The sequence below is a fragment of the Colius striatus genome, chromosome 1 (assembly GCF_028858725.1).
Source record: "Colius striatus isolate bColStr4 chromosome 1, bColStr4.1.hap1, whole genome shotgun sequence".
In the NCBI taxonomy this organism is placed as follows: Eukaryota; Metazoa; Chordata; class Aves; order Coliiformes; family Coliidae; genus Colius; species Colius striatus.
In genome coordinates, this window is record NC_084759.1 from 13396023 (window position 1) to 13419362 (window position 23340).

General features: G+C 41.4%; 2 protein-coding genes across 2 annotated transcripts in view; one reads left to right on the forward strand and one right to left on the reverse strand.

Moving 5' to 3' along the window:
* The window catches only part of ARHGAP42 (Rho GTPase activating protein 42), a 154882-nt gene extending 146631 nt beyond the window's left edge, over window positions 1-8251 (forward strand). Inside the window, exons 23-24 of the mRNA XM_061991652.1 lie at window positions 2757-2836; window positions 3062-8251. Of these exons, the coding sequence (XP_061847636.1) occupies window positions 2757-2836; window positions 3062-3150 (169 nt within the window). The 3' untranslated portion in view covers window positions 3151-8251. The remainder of the gene's footprint in view (window positions 1-2756; window positions 2837-3061) is intronic.
* An 11958-nt stretch (window positions 8252-20209) lies between these two features.
* The window catches only part of PGR (progesterone receptor), a 34752-nt gene continuing 31621 nt past the window's right edge, over window positions 20210-23340 (reverse strand). The window contains exon 8 of the mRNA XM_062020387.1: window positions 20210-22443. Within this exon, the coding sequence (XP_061876371.1) occupies window positions 22288-22443 (156 nt within the window). The 3' untranslated portion in view covers window positions 20210-22287. The remainder of the gene's footprint in view (window positions 22444-23340) is intronic.

Consider the following 23340-nt stretch of genomic DNA (forward strand, 5'->3'; position numbering starts at 1 on the left):
CCAGGATGTGCTCACAGTCTCCTTCAGGCATGCCTTGGCTACAGTGTGGGGTCTTCCCTGGGCTGCAGGTGGATGGATCTCTGCTCCCTCAGAGCTTTCATGGCTGCAGGGTCAGGGCCTCACCATGGGCTGCACACTGGGAAGAGGAGGAAAGAGCATCAGAGACAACATGTGATGAACTGACCACAACTCCCATTCCTTGTCCCTCTGTCCTGCCTGTAGGGAGGAGGTAGAGAAAATCAGGATCGAAATTGAGCCCAGGAAGAAGGGAGAAGTGAGGGAAGGTGTTTTTAGATTTAGTTTTGAGTTCTTATTGCCATTCTCTGATTTGATTAGCAATAAATTAATTTCCCCAAGTCAAGTCTGTTTTGTCCATGATGGTAATTGCTGAGTGATCTCTCTCTGTCCTTATCTTGCCCTGTGAGCCTTTCATCATATCTTTGTCTCAGTTGAGAGAAAGTTTCTGTCCAGTTGAGGAGGGCAGTGATTGAGCACCTTTGGTAGGTGCCAGGAGTTCAGACAGGATTGACCCACCAGCACAGAAAAAGCTGTTTTGTCAGACTGTTACTGGTCTGGGTCAGTATAATTAGAACATTTGTAGTGCTCTTTGTTGTATAGACTTTGAGAAAAAGTGATCTTGAGATAAGGTACTTCAGTTGTAGTTTATGTATGACCTTCAGTAAAGTCATCTAATCTCCCTCTATTTACTATATATTATGTAGATTATTATGTATAAATTTGTATATGTTACGTAAAAAATTTTACGTGTGTCTTGATGGCAAGTTCTTCATAACAGTAGGCACCAAGAAGTTGTCTTGGAAAACACCTAAACAGAGCAGTCTACAGTAGGGGTCCAGTACTCATGTCGTTCTAGTTAGCAGTGGGGATCTATCCAGAATTACAGTACTAAGAGTTAGAAATGTTTTCAGCATCCTGGAAATAAGGTGCCCTTGGATATTGTGGGCACAACTCAAAATTCTTGACCTGCCCTGGAAATCTCAGCCTGAGAATGCAACCCTTAATAAGTCAGTGGCTCACTTTAGGTTGAAGGCAAAACACACAATTTAGTCATAAATCAGCAAAGCATAGGAAAAGCTTTTTCTTCAGAGGGAGGGATTATTTCTGGAAAGCTCACACATGCAAACTTTGTGGAATATGTCCATCTACTCTCCTACCTTTTTAAAGATTCAGATGAACAGTGGTGTGCTAGTACTGATTGGCAGCAGGGTATGAGGCCAGGGTAGAAGGGTGCTCTGTGCACCTCGTAGGAAATCTGTCCTTGCTTGTCCTCCCCAGGGCGGTGCAGAGCTCCAGAGGTGAAGTCCTGTGTCCCCATCAGCAGTACACAAAACAAAATAGACTTCTTATGCTAATGCTTGTGACACAGCACTGTTATTAAGCCAACTTACAATTCAGTGTTAGTTTGGGACCAAAGTTACAATAGGTTACATGTCACTTGCATATACACTCTCAGCAAGTAGGCAAAAAGGTTCAGCTTCACCTCGGGTCATGTATTGGTCATTGAGAGAAATCCTGGCTAAAGGAAAGCTGAATCAGTAACATCATACCACAGTGAAATAACCAAGTTCATGTGAACTTGATGTAATGTAAGTTCCCTGTGAGTTTAAAGAAACTCAGAAAAACTGACAGATCATATAAAAATGGCTTTGAGTGTAGAAATTAAAGTCAAGGTATTAGGTAAAGCTCAGGGATGTAGCGAGAACTCCTGATTTTTACCTTCCTGTTCAAACCTTCATTTTCTAGATTGCAGAATCGTAGTTCTAGCAGTCATATCAAGAGGTGACCTGATCTGTCCTCTTTTCTCTGGATTAGAATCATTATATATCTGACTTTTACAGGTATCTGTGTAGTGCCTTTTTTTCCTTCTTTTAGGATTTTTTTAGTGATTTTTTAGTTATAGGAATGCTTCAATTCATGGATTCTCCAATTCATGCCACTTCCAGTGCTTTGCTGTTCTAACCAATAGAGGGATCTTCCAGCTACAGATTCAGAAATGTACTTAGCTGTCTGCATGTAGGTGTCCTCATGGCAGATATTATCTAAGGAAGTATATTGTTGAACCTAGTGAACTATTTGTTGCACTCTCAAGTTGGTGTCTACCATAGCAGAAGCCAGGCCTGTGGAGCTAGGCATGTAGGTTACCTAAAGGCATCTAAATTGAGGTGCCTGAAGCTGAAGCACACTGAAGACACTTAATTTGAATCTCTCGTGCTGCAATTTAAATCTGTTTAACTCCTTGTTGCAGTCACCCTGGAGAACTAGTTACTCCTCGATGCCTCATGTTTACCTTCAATGTATAATTCTTCTGTAGACTGATCAACTGTATTTTCTCACAAGTTATGTTTATAGGCCTTGAATGATTCAGTGATCACTTCCGTATTGACTCCGGGCAGCCCGTCATTTGCTTCAGGCAACATGCACAGTTCAGTATTCGAGTGACAACTTCCAACTAGAGTGAAGGAATAATTAAAAAGTTATAAAATGTATTCCTGTTTAAAAGTCTAAAGCAGGATGTTGGTCTCTTTTCTGCAATGACATGCTTGTTATCACCTGTAGGCTTGAAGTTATTAACTGCTGTAATTCTGCTGTTCTGAACTGCTGTGTAAATATTCATTACCACCTCCATTTGTGCAACTGGTTATTCCTGTGCTTCACAGATTTTATTTCATTTTATTTTATTTATGTGTTTTCCCTTGATATCTTATTTATTGCAAGCCTATATTTATTTCTTTCAGGCAAGCAAAAGCCATGTACTCTTGTAAGGCTGAGCACAGTCATGAGCTGTCGTTCCCACAGGGGGCAATATTTTCAAATGGTAAGATTTGCTTTACATTGTCTTTTTATATAAATACATATATATATATAAAACAGAACTGTATCCAGAAAATAAGAGCCTAATTCCTTTATAAAGTCACAGTTTTTGCCCTGATTTTTCATCTACTTTTGAATAAATAGTATCTAAATAATTATATGAAGGATATTCTAACAGAGTTCATTCATTCTAAATATGTGGTTTTTGTCTGGCTGGTTTTTTTTGCAGTGTACCCGTCAGTGGAACCAGGCTGGTTAAAAGCAACTTATGAAGGCAAAACGGGACTCATTCCTGAGAATTATGTTGTCTTCCTCTAGTAATCTTTAGTGGACAGCAATATCTTCATGGTATCCATGGTAACAAATAATAAGCACTGTGATTTTTATCTGACACAGATATGGGATCAGCCAGTTAGCTGAGTGGTAGATCTCCTTCAGATACTGCAGCTGCAGGTTACACAGCTCCCTGCCAACGGAACAGAATGTAATGAAACAGTTAACAGTTTCTGTACTGAAGAAGGTACTCTGTTTAAATAACTTTCATTGTTTGCAAAAGGTTGTCCTGTTCTTCTTATAAGGGTAAGGAACACTAAAGCAATAAAATCAAAAAACTTGCCGTTTAGCTGCAGACTTTCAGGTCCTAGGATGTTGCTCACAGAAGTGTGACATTTAGAGGCAGTGCACTCTATGGCATTTCTTCAAGCTATGTTTATTAATATGGAAAATTGGGATTTTTCCATAATGTAAGTAATGCTTCTCTTGTGATCTGAATTCTCCATTAGAAAACCTCATTCTAAAATTAGTCCTTATCATTTCAGATAAGAACTTAGTTTTTCATAAGTTTGAACTTCTCTTCTGTTGAGTTTACAAAATGATACAGGATTTACACAACTGATAATAAAATCAGTTTATACACTGTCCGAGCTGTAAGTGCTCATACAAAATGTGATATGTTTAATCAATATTTAATTCAAATACTCTTTAGATTTATCTCCTTATTTCTCTATCAGTATAGATGATATAAACAGCTTTTATTTCTATGATACCCTTCATCTGGAAGATAATCTCGGTGTATCTCTGAACAATATCTCTAGAAAACAAAGAGATGCTGTATCTGGGATGATTGGTAATCACGGGAAGTGAGCAGTGAAAAACAGTAGTGTGCTTCCAAACCTGAAATAGATTGTAACTGAGTCCTTTCCCAACTTTCCCCTTTGCAAGTAAGACAAATGGCCTGTGAAGTAGCTAATTTTGTAAGCTATGAATGCTGAAAACTCCATGTAGCAATAGTAGCGGTTAGTATTATTTCTCCTGACTTCTGCTAAAGGATTTGACAAAGATCTCTCCCCTTCCACAGAGTAAAACAGCCTTGCTTTTGTAAAGTTTTGTAAAGACCCCTTGATTGGTCCTGCTAAGACTAAAAAAAAAATAAATCCAAACTCAAAAAAAGCCTCAAACCCATAAGTAGCTTTCTCACTCAGAGAATCTTTCTTAAACATCTTGAGGGAAAACATGCACTGCTTGCTTGGCTGCTTTTCAGTCATGACAGATTGAATACCAAGATACTTAAGCTTTATGTTAGTAATTCTTCAACATTAGTGCTACAGAAAGAATTCATGGGTTTGTAGATGTATCAAAGCTTAGTTCTTTCCTCAGTAACAGAAGGTAATATATAAATCTCCTGTTGATTTCTAAGTTGTACACTAGTTACAGAAAGTTTAAGGAAGAATTTCTACTTGGACTGAAAATATCAGTAATGTTTTAATTGCTTCTTTTTCCTTTCCATTGCCTTTTTCTTGTTTAAATTAGAAATTAAGCTCTATTGCCAACATAGAGGCACATCAGAACCTTCTTTACTTGTATGTAGTACATGATTTCTGCAGAGCAATTCTCTGTTGGAATTCATGGTGATGGCAAAAGCCTGTAGGATCCTTCTCCTCGCTAGTTAAAGGATCAAGTGGTGATTAGGGAGAGATTTAGGTTGGAAGAGGATTCTCCTAAAACTGGTCTAGCTTTTCTGAGGAGACTCTGGGCAAGACTCTGGGCCGTTGAGGACAGACTTCAGTTGAATTACTGACTGAGTGATCTGGGATTTGTCTTCACTCTGAACAGTCTCATTAAGTCATTTCACCTTAAGACCATTGTGATGAGGAGTTCATCCAGTCATTATCACACTGAAAGAAGACGTGTGTGTGCTCATGTAACTTGCCCAGACCAAATGTAAACCTAAATGAAGACAAGATCTTTTCTCACCAGATTGAGCCTTTCTTAGTGTTAAGGTAAGCCAAGTTTCCTTAGTGTGAGCTCTGCCTCAAACTGCCATTGCCCTGAGAAGATCAACATGGTTTTGTTTGTGCTTTTGTTGTATTTCACAATGCAAAACTCACAGTCTGCCAAAATCTTACCTCTGGTGACCTTCCTGGGAGAAGTGCTTCTGCAGGCAAAAAACAACAGAAAGGGAGGCAGAGAAATGCAGTGGTCTGGGGAAAAATCCCAACTTCTCTCTCTTGCTGAGGGGTCAGTGGCAAACTGTGCTAAACATTCTTTGATGACTTGTTATACTTCTTAGGAGCAGTTTAATTGTTGTGAAAATCTTGAGGAACGGTGAAATGGCGAGTGCTTGCTCTTGTTTTGCTTTAGCCTGGTTTAAAAAGAAGAGGGGAAAAGCTAACCTTAGGTATCTCAAAGCCTGTGTACATGCTTGTCTGTTCTCCAGTATTATGTGTTGAAACCCGAGTGCAAGCTCGAGGACTCAGAAGTGACCAGCTCATTAAGAATTTCAGAAAAACACGAAGTTCAGTTACAGATTAAGTAAGTAGAGCATGTAAGTGCCGAGGGAAAGACTGTAGAAAGACCTGGAGGAGTCCCTGTGGAGAGGTGTGCTGTCTGTTGCCATGCATCCATCTCAAGCTAGGCAAAATTGTGGCAGAAGGCAACTACATAAGAAAGTGCATCCCCCTCATTCTGCTGCTCACAAAACAAATCCTGTGATTTCACCTGTCTGCAGACTCAGCACTCCTCAGGCCTTTCTTCTCAACAAGTCATGATGATCACATAAATAATTTTAAAGTAGCTCAGCTTGAAAATGCCTTTTTCACCTGGAACAGGTTATGCCCATTCTTAATTACAGTTACCTACTCACTCCTAATGAGTAGGGGTTTTCATGTTTTTGAAATGCAATTTTTTTTTCCTCTCTTCTGTGGTACATGACAAACACTTTCTGTATAATCTCACTGCTGGGCTGTGTATGTCCCAGCTCTTCCCTGGCTTTCCAAGAGGGAGTTTATCTCTACAGAAAGCTGTACAAATAACTGGAGAGTTAAGTAGCTAGTTTCAAAGACTGAAATAGAGGAGAGAGCAGGCATCACCAAAACGTGTTTAGTGATGAACCCTCAGGCCTGACAAAAAATCCCTTGTGATTATTGCAAAGGATCAGAAACCTACATAACATTTAAATGAAGATGTAATATCTTGATAGTACCTTACCAGAAAACTTAGGCAAGCTGAACTAAATTAGTTCATAGTATTGATTTACTGTTTATGAGAGTCAGATTCACTCTACGAGCAAAGGTTGTGCAATGTTTTAGCTGTTATTATCCTTCCTAAAATGATGCAACATGGTTCTTTCCAAGTACCACTGTAGGTCTCAAGGTAGATGACACGTTGTGGTTGCTGTTAGTCTTGTGGAAATAGTGCCTGTACCCACAACTTATGTAATTAGACATGTTTTTTCTTAAATCTTTCGATACGTGTTGCAGCACAACATGAATCAAATTAATAGCGTGAAGGACTGATATATTGTATGATACATATGTAAAGTATATTAATATTTTGTATTCACACTTTTTATTAATGATGATAAAGATGAAAAGATATTTTTTGTGTAATTCCTATGAGTTCAGTATTAAAATGTCCTTGCCATATTTTGGCATTTAGAGTTATATATAAGAAAACTCTTAAATTAAACCATAGCTATCACTTACGTCCCTCACTAATCTGTAACGTTGTTTGATTATTTCTGGGGGAAAAAAAAAGGATGCATGGATCTGCTGACCAGCTCTATTCTGTGATAGTAACTTATTTTCCTTTTATATATTTTCTGGTGCTAATCTCTCTTCTTTGCCTTCAGTTGGATTGAATTGTAGTGTGCCTTTAGGAAAGACATGTTACAAGATGAAAAGTTGTGAAATTCAGCAGTTCAGAGCAATAATTACAAAAAAACAAAGGCATTGTATGGCAGTAACTGGATATTTTTTTTGTAGCTACATTTCTCCACTGGTCTGTTTTCTACTTAATAAAATTGCATCAGAATAAGTAATAAAACTAAAAAGCATATTATTCTTCAAATTCCCTTTTCCTAAGACAGTAGTTTGTACAATTTTGGATTGAGCAGCAAGAAGAGAAATCCCAGCTGGGGACCACATCCCCAGACTGGAGTGATGGCAAGTCTCAGAGCTCCAGTGAAGTCAAAGACAGACCTTTGGCAATTCATAGTGAGGTTTTCCTAGCCAGAAACCCCCAAGAAGTAAACGGAGTATTCTGTTAATGCGGTAATACATGCTATGGCTTGGCAGTATCCTTTCTCTCAGCAGAGGTCAATTGCCAGAGCCCAAGCTATTGGCAACGTTCAGTCTCGTTCTTTGTGGTCACACAGCCCTTCCAGTTACTGCTTCTGCTAAAGTCAGGCTGTTGATCAGGCTGTTTCAGTACAAGTTGGGAGGTCTCTTTTTTTTTTTGGATAGGATTTTGCATGGACTTGGGGAGTTTGCTTTGTTTTGTTTTAATATGATGCTTGATATCCAAACAGCTGCTAATTCAATGTCATAATTCAGTCGATGAAGCATTGTTTTTCTTGTCCTGTATGTGGCAGTGTTTAATAAGCCATTGGATTATCCTCATTAAGTATAGAGAATAGTGCTTCAACCCTTGGATGTTTCAGCCAAAAGCTATTCTGCATCTGAGCTTTTTACTAGTGTTTTCTTGGGAACTGTCATTCAAGTTCTGACACTAAGGACAGCACTGCGGTCTCAGCACTACAAAAGTTTCTGTTATAGCAGAGGGCAAAGCAGCTGAACAGGACACATGGATAGTTTCAGTTTTCAATCATATTTATGATCATTTTCGAGGTATTAGAGTTTATAGAGGTTACTTTAGATACTATATGGTATTTTAATAGGAAAGTATATGCAATCAATAACTATATATATATTTAATAAATTCCTACTAAATTATCCTATTGAACTCTTTGTTTATTTTGTAGTTTGGTTTCAATAATTATCTGCACTCTGTATATATCTACATGTAAATAACTGGCATGACATGCATAAGCTGACTTTGCAGACCTAATTCTGTGTTGTACTTTACACTGTATTGCAAAAATCTGAAAAAACTGTCAGAATAAAAAGCCTTTCTTCACAAAGTGATTTCTTCATTATTTTTCAATTTGAGCTCCGATTCAGCTTTTTTCCCAAGTAACAATACCTGCATTTTTGAGTGGCATTTCAGCCATGAGGATGCTGTACATGGAGGACATTGTTCCTAACGTTAAGCAATGGGCATGTGTGTGAGTATTAGACAATAGTGTGTCATCTGCTGTCCTGGTCATGTGAAAGTCACCAAAGGTGTGGCTTTTGAGGAAAAGAAAGTGACAGCTTTGCATGTTAGGCAGCAAGAAGTACAACCCTAGTATATCAAAACATTGTTGATGAGGTCTCTGCCTCTGAAAATTAGCAGGTGGGAGGCTTGCGGGAGCTGGGTTGCTGACATGATTCCTGCAGTGTTGCCTGGGAGTGAAGTACTGTGAGAGGAAGCATTTCTGCAAGTTTCCTTGCATCTCTTTCCCATTTTTTCTCCAAGGCTTTTTGCCTCAGGGACTTAAAGCTTTTCTAGCCCTCAGGAGAGAGTTAACTTCCATTGCCAGCTGTGCCCAAGGCAAGGGGCACAGTGAGGTGGCCCGCCTTGCCATCCTCCTGAACTGACTTTCCAGAAACTCCAGAGGCTTTTAGACCCCTGAAACCATCAGGCCTTATTACAATATTAACTTAAAATAATGATGTTCCTCAAACATTCATAAACATGAAGCTCTTTCCCTGTTCCTAACCGCCCGCATGGTTAGGCTGGGATGGTGCAGAGAACTGCTGCCTGAGCCCTGGGGAAGATGGGCCGTCCTGCCACACGCCTGGCTCCTGGCGGCCTGGCCTGGGCCCATGCGGCCACTCCTGCGAGCCCCAGGCCTCACTGCAGGGCTTGGCTGCAGCTCTGCTCAGGGGCCACATCAGGTATCCTGAAAACAAAGCATGAATAACATGACCATAAATATAAATGAGATAATTGGAGAAAGAAAACAGCACAGGTGAGATGGAGAAACGGTCTTTCCCTTGCATTGCTTTCTAACAACTGCTCCTAAGTGAAACCTGTGCTTTACAGCTTTCCCTGATTGAGGGTTTTAGAGATAAGGGGTCTGCTTCCAGGAACCAAAAAGTCACCTGGAGCCTGTGGTCACTGAACATGACCGTCCGTGAAGTCCTGGGCATCCCATGCAATCCAGGGCACGGGGCAGGAAAGGCTCCCCTTGCCAGGGAACAAGGGACAAGTTGGGCTTGCAAAGCTGCTTCTGGCTGCGTCGTTTGTGCTGGGAAAGCCTGAGAAGGAGAAGGGCTGCAACGAGAGCAGAGCTGGTAGATTACTGTCCTTCCTTAAAGCTTATAGAGCTACACCTGAGGTAGGGAGTCATAATTTTGATACCAGCGGAATCATAATTTCACCCAGAGGAAATATCTGGCTGACTCTATCACTACTTGCTCCCTGAAATGCTGCTCGGCACCACGGGGACTTCTGGAAAGAGAAATGCAGGGCAGCCACACAGCTGAGAGTGGATGCCAGGAGATCCCTGCCGGGCCCAGCTCTGCCTTGCCCTGCCCTGCCACTGTCTTGTGCCCGCAGACTGGGAGCAGATCTCAGCCTGTGTCTGCATCAGCCACACTGACAGCTCAGTCTGGGGCTGCCACACACCGCTGGATTCACCTCTGCTCCCGTGGGGGACCATGAAAACCTGTGGTAAGAGCTGCCACTGTAAGAGGAAATGAAGAATATGCACATTTTGATAGTTAACCAAAAATGATAGCTTATCATTGATTTTATGTAGAAAACCTGAAAATAAATTGCTGTTTTTTCTGTTAGATTTTTCTGCCCTTTCCCATGATGCAGGCTCCTTGGCTTTCAGATCCTCTAATCTGCAGGAGTGAACATAGACTAGTTTGGGGTCTAGAACAAGCCCTAAAATGGATCCCATCACATTTTTCCCAGTGTCTATAGGGCCATTTTACTTGGCATCATGGAACAACTTAGATTTTTCTCTATTTCTGGGAAACAAATGTTCTGGCTTGCTATATTTTGACATTTCAGTGAGCATTTAATCATAAAAATACTTTATTTCCTGTTAAACTAACACAAGTTTATGCCCCTGTATTCATCACTGGTGAGGCCACACCTTGAGTGCTGAGTTCAGTTTTGGACGCCTCACTCTAAGGGGGATGTTGAGGTTCTGGAGCATGTCCAGAGATGGGCCATGAAGCTGGAGCACAAGTCTGATGAGGAGTGGCTGAGGGAGCTGGGGTTGTTTAGTCTGGAAGAGGCTGAGGGGAGCCTTCTCACGCTACAGCTACCGGACAGGAGGTTGTAGTGAGGTGGGAGTTGGTTTCTTCTCCCAAGTAACGAATGATGAGACAAGAGGAAATGGCCTCAAGTTGCACCAGGGGAGATTTAGTTGGAGATTAAGAAGGACTTTTTCACTGAGAGGATTGTTAGACACTGGCACAGGCTGCCCAGGGAGGTGGTGGAGTCACCATCGCTGGAGATATTTAAAAGCTGTGTAGATGAGGTGCTGAGGGACATGGTTTAGTGATGGGCTTGGCAGTGCTGGGTTAGTGGTTGGACTCCATGATCTTAAAGGTTTCTTCTAACCAAAACGATTCTATGATTCTGTGAACATTACAATGTTACCAGCAAATTGAAAACTCCCAAGGGACCAGACACCCCTGTTTCTCCTGAAAGGGCAAAGAATAGTTTCTTTTGAAAGAGTGAAGAGACACTTGTGCTTATTAAATGTGGTAAATAAGGTATTTGCACTTTATCTTCTAAAAGTGTATTCCCCTTTTTAAAATCTTTTCCTGTGGGATTTGGATTAATTGCTGATACGGAAAGAAAGTATTGAAAGATATTCTTGGCTTCTTTTGCAACGGTTGGCCGCTTTTCTATTGTATTTATGGCAACAAGCTCAAAAGCTGAACTAACCTAGAGCAAGTGCCTTTGCCAAAGATCATGGTGTGCTTTTTTAATGTAAACATGCAGGGATTCATGGGAACATTGAGTGACCTCCACAGCCGGTACAGAAAGGAGTCTTAATTCACTTGAAAGTACTTTGGTAATTGGAATACATCTTTCTGCCAGTATAATTGAGGAACTGATTAGTTAGACTTAGCACAGGTGTATTTCATTTAAAATTACTGTTAATGGCTCTCGGGTGCCCTTAGAAGGGATCAGAGTCCCATCTGAATGAAAAACATCAGCGATTTATTCTTGTTGATGGTCATTGCTTTTGTCTTCTTAAAAAAAAACCCAAACAACAAAAAACCCCACATTTAAAGTGAAATATGCAGTGTATCTGGATTTGGGGTACTTCAAAAATGAGACTGAAAATGGCATGCTTTGTGCTGTGGCAGCCACGAGCTCCATCCCCACCACAGGCTGGGGGGCTGAGAGAGTGGTGGGCTTAGCCCTTGGAGGACTCAGTGGGGTAGATGAAGGGTATATATGGTGTTTCAGCACAGTAGAGCTCGAAGCAGAAGCCACAGGCTCCAACCAAGCTCATTTTGGGGCTCTGTAGTCCATCTGTGACGATATGCTCACAGCATTGCTGGGGAAACATCAGCATAAGTCCATAGGCAGGTGAGCTGGATGCACAGTCAGAGGAAGCCCCATGAGAAACCTTTCAGAAGACAGTTCCCAAACCCAGGCGGAAGATAGATAAGAAACCTGAGCTTGACCAATCTATAGAGTGTTCCTCCAAATGAATTAACTGGCGCACAGGATACAACTGGTTCCTAGAAACAAATGCTGTTTGCAAGGACCTCGTGAGCAGATAACAAAGATTAGGGTTCGGTGTGCCTGAGCTGGGGAGCTGAGCAGAAAGCGCTGGAAATAGAAGCTGTGAACGTGGTGACAACTGCGAGTCCTGAATTGTCACTAAACAAGCAGGACGCCTGTCAGCAGGGAGATTCCACAAAAGCCCCGCACCTAGGGGCTCTGGCAGCACCCTCCAGGGACATCTGAGGGAAGCGGGTAGATAGCAGGAGACCCGAGAGGGATGCAGCTGCAAACAAATGGTGTTGGGCAGTGAAGATGCAGATACATCCTTATGTAAAACTGCAGCTTAGTCATCTGAAGTTTGATACTTCTGCGGTTGCTGTTGGTTGAGGGATGTTTATGTTTGGTCCTGAAAAGTGCCATTTCTTTTCTGTAATTACAACAGACTGTGCCTGGATGGGGCAAATGGTCGTTCTGCACAATGCCCTGCCTCCTTGGCTGGAGGCATCTCCCCAGGCCTTTCTTTGAGGAATTTGCAGTGAATGCCACCCAGCTGTTTCACCCAGCTTCTAGCTGCGATTTGTAACACTGTTTTGTTTTGGAACGGGTCCTCTCTGTCCTCCCTATTCCCCCATAGTTCAGATGATGCAAAACAAACAAGCAAAATTAATTTTACCTTCAGAGCAACACAGAACCGTCATAGAATCACAGAATCTTTGTTGAAAAAGACCTTTAAGACCATCGTATGAAGTAGTTCTGGTTTTGCCACCACTGAAGCCTTTCCCTAATATATTCTTTTCTCTTCTTTGTTGAAATGATCCCATGAAACATTTCCTGACTAAATGAACTGAGAAGCCATATGTCCAGATATCTCTAAGTGCATCAGCATGAGAAACTGAGGTGAATATTGTTGTGGCTTTTTAGTTAACACAATTAACTCTGCTGGATAGTTTTTATCCAGAGGGAGAAACCAAGGAAGCGTTTCTTTATCACAATGTTATTTGCATGCATCTCATGAACAGCTCCTCTCCTGATCACAGCAGGAACAAACACAGCTTTTTGCTCTTCACAGTTTCCAAGGCACTCATTTGGGTCAGCCTTCCCCTGTGGGATGCACCACATTTGAGTGTAACAGTGGTAACACAGAACCCATTGCAGCGCAGTGGGTGGCTTAGGACAGTGGACCTTCCCATAATGTCACCTCAGCCTTGGCTCACTTTTGTGCCTTCTCTAGCACCACAGCATCTTCATTATTGACATATGAAAGGATGGTTTCATCATTACCAGGTTCTCTGTCAGGATCTCTGACACTACTTCTTTCTTTCAATTAGATACTAAAAAAATAGCAGTGCTGTCTGCCCTGTGAGCAGCAGTTTATTGCATGAACTCAGTGTATTTAAGTGGAAGTTCACCTGCACTGTGCAGAGATGAGTCAGTCTCAATAGCATCTGTATCTGTATCGTTACAGAGTCTGAGATGTTACAATGAAAAAAACACCTCGTTTAAGCAGGCTCTTACTAGCTAAAGATTAAAGCAAAAAACTTCTATCTCGAAGGGTTTAAATAGTGAATTTCAAATAATGAGTAACATTTTATTCTTTTTACCCTTCCATTACCATGTCTGTTAACAAAAACAAAACCCAAACTCATTTTTGAGCAAAAGAGGTATGCACTGAGAGTGAATTTGGATGTAGCAGATGGATAAAGATGTCATCCCACTCGATCCAGAGGAACATCATTGCATAAATAATTTATTGAGGACTAAACACAGGGACCAGTGCAGATGTAACTGAATGCATATTTAAGTAGGAGCACAGTCTTAGACTTTGACATCTTGTGCCTCAAAAACTTTATTTTCTTCTGTATGCTAGCAGCTAATAGAACTTACACTTTAAAGATATCCATGCCTTCCACTAATGTTTAATACTGAATGGAATGTTTTAAAACTAATGTGGAGAAAATCATCTATGTGGTAAATCCCAGCTCTGTCAGCCTGTGGTGTTCACATGGAGTACTGATAATGTCTCAGTGATCAGTTCACAAGGATATGGATATTCAGAAATGACAGTGAAACAGCACTTACAAGGTGAAATAAAAGTGGAGTAGTATGGTTGTTGTTGGCACAGTTAATGCTTCTCCAAGACCACATTAACAATACAGGTATATCCTGAGCAAGGGGCAACATCCAAACCAGGGGTCGAGTGCTCCCTAAAGCAGCCTCTGTAAAGCGAGGGACAATTTACTCTCAAATCCTGGCTATAAAATATATCTATAAGTAAATCATTCCCCAATGTGTAGGTTGCTGTGGTGGTTGTACTCGGATGGATTGTTTCTGATACAGGGAGGCAGCAGAGTGCTGGGGCCTCTGCCCCCATGACATGCCCATAGCCTGTGCTGTGCAGGCACCTGCTGCAGTGTGGGTCACTCTTGTGCAGAACATCTTCCTTTTTATGCTGGAAGATCAGGGATGCATTGCAACTTATCTGTCTGGTTTTATACACTAGCAGTTTGACGGTTGCTTTTGATTAAAGTCTCTGCCTTCCACTTAAGTACCAGAAACCACCCCCAAATTATTGTTCTAATAATTGCTGATGTTATTGTTTCTTGTTCTTTGAGTCTCAGAGAGAGTTGGAATTGAAAACAAAATGGAAAATAATTCCCCCTCTGCCATATAGGTTTAGTTAAGCAACAGTTAAGCAGTGAGTGTTGCCTTTAACCTGCAGCTGCCAAAGTAACGGACTTGAAGCGAGGCCCTGGCTGCTGCTGCCCTGTAGGGCTGCATGGGCCAGTGGCTCTGCCAGCCTGGCACTGGCCACCACAGAGCCAGGCCCAGCCACAGCCCCGGGCTGCAGCATGGATTTGCCTGCCTTTTCGTGGTAAAAGGAGGCTTAAACACTTCTCACACACAAAGTAAGCATGTCTCTGATTTATTGGACATGACACAATGCAGCCAAACACCTCTACAAAAATACATGAAAGCTTAGTACAAATATATAGCTGTGAGTTCCCCTGCACGAGAGGGAAAGACAGAAATCTGATACAAGTCTCTTCTTTAAAAAAATAAACACAGTAGTGACAAACCATGAATTACAGCCATCATGATCTCAAATGTTTAATTCAGACAAGTATATCAGTCCAGGTAGGTCTCAAAGTTAAGGATTACTTGGCTTTCAACAGAATTTTCCATTGAAGATAACAAGTGCTATGCATTACATGTTCAAGTAATCCTTGGGAAAGAAAGTGTGCTGAAGGCAGGGGAGGATACATTTGAGAAATACAGGAACTGGGATGTAGAGGTTGTGTGAAATTCAGAAACTGCAAGCAATCGTGTAGGGCAGAAGTCCCCAGCCTGGGTTTTAATCCCCAAGTTCTGCTTTTCTCTCTCATGTAGTTTCTTTTAAAATGAATGCCTGTCTTCAGGGAAGGGTTGAGGAGAAATCTTCCTAAAGTAACATTTCCAGAATTTCAGAGGTTTGGATTTTAGGCTTTTTTACTGTCAGATGTTCATAACCTTTCTTTGTGAGCAGACAAATAGACATATGCCCTGTGTTACGTAGCTTGGGAAACGGCAACTGTTTGTGACTCTGAGTAAAACAGCAGCTGGTTGTAGCCACCACTATAACCTGCACACATCAGCCAACACTATCCCAGTGCTTTTGTGTGCAATCACTGCAACGAGTGAACTGGCCAGTGCACTATCTGGCTCTGTTGTGAGCTGACCTTTGGGATACAAAACTTCCCATTCAATTTTTCAGTGAAAGCCTTGTCATCCTCAGCAGCCTGTGAGGTGTGGTGGTGGCAGCCCAGAGGATGATCTTCTCACCCACTGTGTGTAATGCCACCAGGACAGACCCCAAGCCACCAGTGGGGCCACAGCCAACACACCCCCACTCCTTGGCATTTCAACTAGTGTGAAACCTTGTGCTGTCACGTTTCCTGTCTTTAGCAGTGCATCATTCTGTCAGGTGTGTTGTACTTTGCCTGTAAACGCTTACGGGGACAAGCAAAAACTTCAGTTTATGTTACAAATGTTGCTGGAATCTGGGAAAGTGACTGGGGACATATTAATGGCTCTGCAGACATCTCTGTCACTGTTCTCAAAGGGAAACACCACATCTCAGATTCATGATGATGCAAGCCACACACACACACAGATACACACAGTTAGACAGCAGCTGGAGCTGGATGCAGGTGTTAGTGTCACAGTGTTTGAGTGTCTCCGTACGTGTGTGACCTGAAGCCACTGCAGCTGTGCCTGCATGGTGTCCAGCAGCTGTAGAGGCACTGCTGTGGCAATCACTGCTGCTCCTGCTGCTGGCTCTGACTTTTCATCTAGATACATTTGGCAACAGCCTTTTAATAGGTGTCCACTTGAGGGAATTTATAACGTGTGGATTTATGTTTTTCAGAGATTATACAAGACTTTGGAGCTTCCTTTTTGCTGGAAATGCGTTAAGAGATCCTACTACATTTTAGTATACCATCAGCTTTATTCAGGCCCTATATAATGTAACCTTATGCCCCTTTGAAACAAAGCTTACTTCTACAGCTGTACAGTGACTGCAGGTTCCTGGGTGTTTCTTTGTGAGGTACTCTAAGCAAAAGCATGTACACACCTTTCTGAGTGCACACTGCCACATAAAGGTCCGCTTGGTGCTCTCCTTGTTCACGGCCCACACAGCTACAATGGACTTGCCACAATAAACCACGTTTTTTGGAACAGTGCTATGATGAGGACACTGTTCTCAACTGGAGCTGTTGCAACTCAGAGTCTCAGACTGGACATAAACCCATGATATCGGGTATGACGTGTAAAAGCATTACCGTTTTTATCTAGTGTGTGAATGACAGGTGGATATGTGCAAACTGTCCATCCAAGGTGGAATGAGCAGCTTATGGTGGTGCTCATTAAAATCTCACCCACGTGACACAAAGGCCTCTGTACTGGTCTGCCCCTTTATTTCCAACCTGGTGGCAAAGATCCTTATTATGCCCACTAGATGCTTTTTACCCGACCCAGCCCCATGTCTGAAAGTACGTAGTTGTGGAGTTGACTGATGCAGAGCTCTGGATTCTTCTGAATTATGTATTTCTTTTTCCTCAACATGTTAGAAAGAGATTTTAGTACTGAAGTGGTCAGCTGGATATTGAAATCGAGCTGTGGGAAAATGCAACAGAGTGAGACTATTGAAATGACACTGTGAGAACTTCCTCACTGATATGCCTGAATGCTAAATTGGTGGAACTATTGTACCTGTTGAGGTGAAAGGGTAATTTAGTTTTCATGGCCAGAAAAACATGATCTATGACTCATGATGGTATTTTTACAATGAGCACACCTCACACTGGCAAGAAACTGAAATGTTGCCAGTTTTAAATGATAAACTAGAATTAAACGAAAGCTCACCACTCCTTGATATCCTTTATATTCTTTAAATACAGTGCACTCTGGGCCAAACCCAGGGGGAAAAAAAAAAGCCTAAATGTGAGTGCAAAAATACAAGAGAGCAGCATTGCTCACGTACTTGAAGTTATGCAACTGCTACATTAGTTCCAACGGCATTGAAGGATTCTTTTCAGAGGGTTATTTTCTCTTTAAGGTAAACAGACAGCTAAATTTTAACTTAGTTATTATCCATGCAGCCACCTTTTACTGCATGCTTCTGTCCAAGCATCTGAAGAGCTACAGCACCGTTCTGCATGCAAACAACGTCATTCTAACAAATTAATAGCACTTGTCAGAATAAACCCTCCTAAATTTTAATATAAAAAACACCTAAAATATGACCTTTTTTTCCCTTTTCATCTTCCAAGGGGGGAAAAGAGAACTAAATTAAAAACAAACCCTCTGTTCAAGTCAGGTCACCATGACACAAAGCAGTACAAACCAATAAATCCAGCCCTGTGGACAGCCAGCCTGGCAGGGAGCACACAGGCTTTTCAGCCATGGAAAGTTGGGAGGGCTTTGGAGGTTGGCTCTGTGGCTGCAAACTGACTGATGGGGAAGGAAAGAAAGGTCAGCGTGCCACAAAGAGCCTGTAAGGCAGGAAACGTGTACTAGGGGTACAGCGCAGTGCAGCCCCATCCCCTGCTGCTCTGGGGAGGAACTCATCTGAAGATTGTGCAGGTGGGAGAGTGCAGGGAGAAAAGATCCCTGCAGATCATAGAATCCTCATAGAATCATAGAGTGGTAGGGTTCAAAGGAACCTTTAGAGATCAGATATGACTGTTCATCCTACCAATACACCATCAATGACTGAAACGCAAATGTGGGTTTAGATAGGAACACAGGAAAGCTGCTGAGCTTCCCAATAAACACAATGGAGAGAGACATCAAATAAACCAAAAGTTAAGTTCTAATGAAGCTTTGACTGATAGGAAAATGCAAACTGAACTCTTCTCTGCTGTAGATATATCACAAGAAAACGTTAACTGCAGAGCACCTGAAGGAACAGTTGGAGTTCAAACCCACCTAAGCTTCAGTTCAGCATGCACTCATATAACCAGCCCATCCCAAAGCGCCAGGAAATCGACAGACAGTTTCTCAGACTGTGCTTCCCTCCATCATGGACATCACCAACAAACCCAAATTTCCCCTTTCCCAAAGGCTAGGCAAAACTGTTGATTCAGATAAGATCTTTGAAAGTAAGAGCCAAGTGTTTGGCCTTTTGCACAGCCAGTACAACTGTGAAACTGTTGATGTGCAAGAGCTTGCTGGGGCTGCAGCTCTCATCTCTGCACTGCTTTGTCACAGCTCTCAAACAGGCCTGGGCTGCCACAGCCAGGCACTTCAACCTCCAAAACATCTTGAAGATTATGTGATACCTCTACAAAGATGAATGGTGACAGCAGAGCTCAGAAGAAACGGCAGACTTCATGGGTTTGCTTCACTGAAGTACTAGCAGGAAGTGATGCTTAACGGCCTTGTGTCAGAACTACAGAAACTGTACAGAATAGGAGTGGCTTAGCTTCAGGCACAGCTTGTGTGATTTGGGGTAAAATGAAGAACTATTTGTGAAGGCTCAAACAAAAAGTTGCAATCATCTGCAGAAGATGGCAAACTTTCTAATTAGTACAACAGGTCTCACACCTTTAAAAGGTAATCAGGCACATCATAAATGTATTAACACTAAAAAAGTCCATCTGCAAAAGCTGTTTATTTCTAGCGTACAAAGTGCAATACAAAAAGATCCAGCAATGTGATGCCTTGTTAGGTGTACTGAGAAGCACTACAAGATGTTTCATTCAGATCTATTTGTAAAGCTCAGTTCAAAAAATACCTTACTCTTTAAACAAGTTTTGATGCAGAAAAATACAGACAACTAAAAAGCCTTGTACCCTCTAAAAAAAACCCAAAAAAACCTAGTTGGCTGATGGCTTTCTGGATGTTGCCACAGTGCTGAGAATCACAGCACAAGAGATTTCTCTAGGGAAGGAAACCTGTGTGTTGATCAAGGTTCATGGTGTCTGTGTGATCCAGAGCAAATGATGGCAGCAAAACAGTGCCTGGACACGTTCCTATGCGACCTGATCTAGGTTGACCTGCTTCTGCAGGGGGGTTGGACTAGATGATCTCTAAAGGTCCTTCCAACCTCTACCACTCTGTGATTCTATGATTAACAGTAGTTTTATAAATTGGGCTCAGAGAAGTTCTCAGACTTGAAGAGGTTTTTTTTTCAACCTTCAGACAATCAAGACACAAACACAGAACTTTCAAATCCCTACAGCAGCGACATTTAGCCAAACTTGTTCTGTCTTATGTACCACATTTATTATGACCATGAAGTTCTGGGAATCTTTTCTGTGAGTTAACTAAGCAACACAATTTGAAAATTTTTTTAACCTTGGTTATCTGTTCCAAAAGATGTCTTTTCTTCCTTCTTGATTAAGCTTTTGAGACAAATACAGAGCATTTCAGAGTAATCTGCCATATTTATGGGACACGGTGACACAGCAGCCACTTGGAACAAATTTCAGGGATTTAAAGGCAGATGTAGGCTGCTCCAGAGCATTCCTAAGGCAAACATACTGCCTGCTCCATTTTCTAATTTCAGAATTAGGCCGTTAAGGAAAAATTTTCAGTGTGGGAAGTTTCTGTAAATCTAAACAGTAAAACAGACAGTCTGTTTATTCTACGGTAAATCATGTGGCAATGCTTAAACTCCCGAAGAATGCACGAAAACATTGTTACACAGAAGTGAAATGGCTGAAATGGACTTTTTTTACTAAGTTCCATACTTACTGAATGCAAATACAAAGAAAAAGAAAGAAAACAAAACTTCGGTGTGTAGAAATGCAGAATTTTGTGTTATTTATTGAAACATAATTGCTTTAAGGATCACGGTTAATATCAGACTGTATTGAATATGAAAGAAATTGTCTCTGGGCAGTTAGACATGACAGAGCTAGTCAACTGACACAACAATTTGCTTATACCATTTAATCCGGGGCTGCATCTTTGCAGGTTTTGTATTACTATGTGGGAATCTCAAAAACTTTGTATCCCCTAATGTTTCCTTTCCAACCCCTACCATTCTATGATTCTATGATGTAGCTGCTTCATCACTGGCTTTAGGAAATGACAATTAGAATATCTTTAGATTTAGTTGTTAGCTGTCTGCATTTTCTCAAAATTCAGGACACAACCTTTATGAACAAGCCACATCAAGCACTGGCACAGGCTGCCCTCGTAGGGTGTGGAGTGTCTTTCTCAGGAGGTTTTCAAACCCGCTCTTCCTGTATGACCTGATCTAGGTGGACCAGATTTAGCAGGGGATTGGACTGGATGATCTCTGGAGGTCCCTTCCAACCCCTACCATTCTGGGACTCTGGAATTCTGTGATCACTTATACTTTCAATGAGGGGTACCCTGATTTAATGAGGGACACTGAGCTGCTGCTCCACAGGCCTTTGTGTGTATGAGAAGGGCTTGTCAGTGCACCCCATCAGCAGGGCAACGGACCCAATGGCTGAGGCCAACATGTAACAGCAACGAGCAAAAGCTAACAGCCAGCAAGTACCCAAGACAGACTCACCATTTCCTACATTGTTAGAGAATCTGAGCAGCAGTTTAGTGACTGGCAAAATTTGTCGTATTTTAATAGGCTGATAAATTCTGCTTGGGCTTTATCTGCTTCTCTATTGTTTGAAGCTATCAACAATTTGTGGCCTTCAATGCATGAGTTGCTTCATATCCATATCAAAGGAACAAACACATCACAGAATAATTTTTAAGTCAAATATGCATTTCCATGTTAAAACATGCCCTCTTCTTGAATCTATCAAGCTAATGTAGTCCAATACTTCTTTTAGTTACCCCGATGATAATGGCATGCCTTTAAAATACGAAATGTGTAGCTTCAATAATCGTACTGAAATGAGCCTGATGTGTAAAATGCTTGTAGTCATATTTTCCGTTTCTCTTTGCAGTTAATCTCACTATAATTTGATGTTAATGGCTGTTTGAGTATTCAGCATCGGAATTCAAAACATTAAGATTATTCAGAGTTGTAGTCAGTGAAAACATCTCTACTTAAAGCTTGTGAAGTATGGAGTTTAAGTTGATGAATCAAAGATTACAGCTAAGTGATTTAGCTTTAGTAAGTGCAGAACTTTTAAGGAAAATAACACAAACCAAAGTTGAGTGGGTTTGCATACACATTACTTCTGGTGTAATATGCACTGAAATCTTCCTAAGCTTTCCAGTTTGTGAAGGAGAGCTGCACAGACTGGGGCAGAAAGCAGTACGCTGAATGCAGTATGAGCACAGCCAAGAACAGGAACGGGTACTTTGTGCCCGGCACTTCAGTTACTCATGAAGGTATTGAAGGGATGTGTACTTAATCCCAGACAGCTGACTTTGAAAGGATACTTCTGCAAGGCAGATTAGTTAAAAAAAAAGTAAGATATCCATGAGAAAACGTGGGCAATGTTTCTTTTAATTCCTCCAAAATCTTGCATTCTGCACACACCTATATGTACCCGTGCATACAATGGACTGAAGTAGAAAGTTTACACCATATTCATATCAGAAATTTGAGAGTGTGTAATATGTAAGAAAAATGTCTAAGATAACTGTTCTTACAAATCTGAAAACTCTATTCATTGTCATCCTTACGCATATCTAAAGAGCAACCTAGCTGAGTTCACAAAACATTTCCTACGACTGTTGTGATTTCTGCAGTTAAGGAATCAGAAACTCACAATATGTACATCAAGCTGAAATGGCTTGTGTATGGTACAAGTATAAAGCAGAAGGCAGGTAAAGTGTGACAAATATACTGAAGTCCTGACGTTGCAAAATTTTGAACAAAATAAACAAACAAACAAAAAATGACCCAGAAATCATCTCTGTGATAAGAGAAAAGGCATTTCACTTTTTGTGAAAGAGAAGAGGTTTCACCATCCCTGCCAGAATCTTGGGTAGCTGGGCAGCAATCACCTCTGACATCATCTCAGGGAATTCAACACTCAGTGCTCGGGACTGGAGAAATGTGTTCAGACAGAAGAGATGGAGCTGTTTCACTAGCTGGATTTAATAAAATACAAACATGACAAATCAGGCTAACAGTAATGCAGTCAGATCCACATGCTGCCAATCACTTATCTCACACATCCACCAGCTGACATCATATACACCCTCCTCTGCCATTCCTTCAGTCAACAATGAGGGCGCTTGTGATTCCCTATTAAAATATCCTCCCGTGCCAAAATCAATGGCATGTCACATAAAAACAACACCTCTCTCATAAAGTGTTACCATCCTCATTCATGACATGCACCTCAACAATGGCAGCTGCTAAACAAGTGTTCAATCGTTCTTTTTATTCTCACGTTCAACACACATCTCGGCTCCCTGGATCAGGAGATGCTGTCCAAATACTGCTCTGAGGGACAGCATTGACTAGTCACTCTATGGTTCTGATTATTACCATGGCTGGATATGCTGCAAACATGAAACTCCATTGGCTCTTGTCCCTTGAAAGCAACTGCTCAACATATATGACTGTTTCATCTCTTCTATCTTCTCTGAGGTTCCAATTTTAGAGAAGTTTATATCTAAGACTTATGTTATCAGATCCCATGCTACTTCTGCCCTTTAACAATGCGCAGTCTCTCCAGTGTGATGATCTATCTTTTCTTTGTATCTCCCACCCCTTTATCAGCCCAAGCTCAAACAGGGACTTGAATGAAGATCCTCTATGGACCAAACATTACCCTAACCATCACCTTGTTGGGTATTTGCAGCAAGCCTCACTTGTTATTACTAAGGGTATTTTACTTTATGTATTTGAATTAAGACATTGATTCTACAGCCCAAAAGAGTTTTCCTCTGGACACTATGACATTCAGACTGCAAATTATTACTCCAGGTAAGGCAGAAACACCTTTTATCCCAAGCAAGACTGTTCCAAACAGGTTCCCT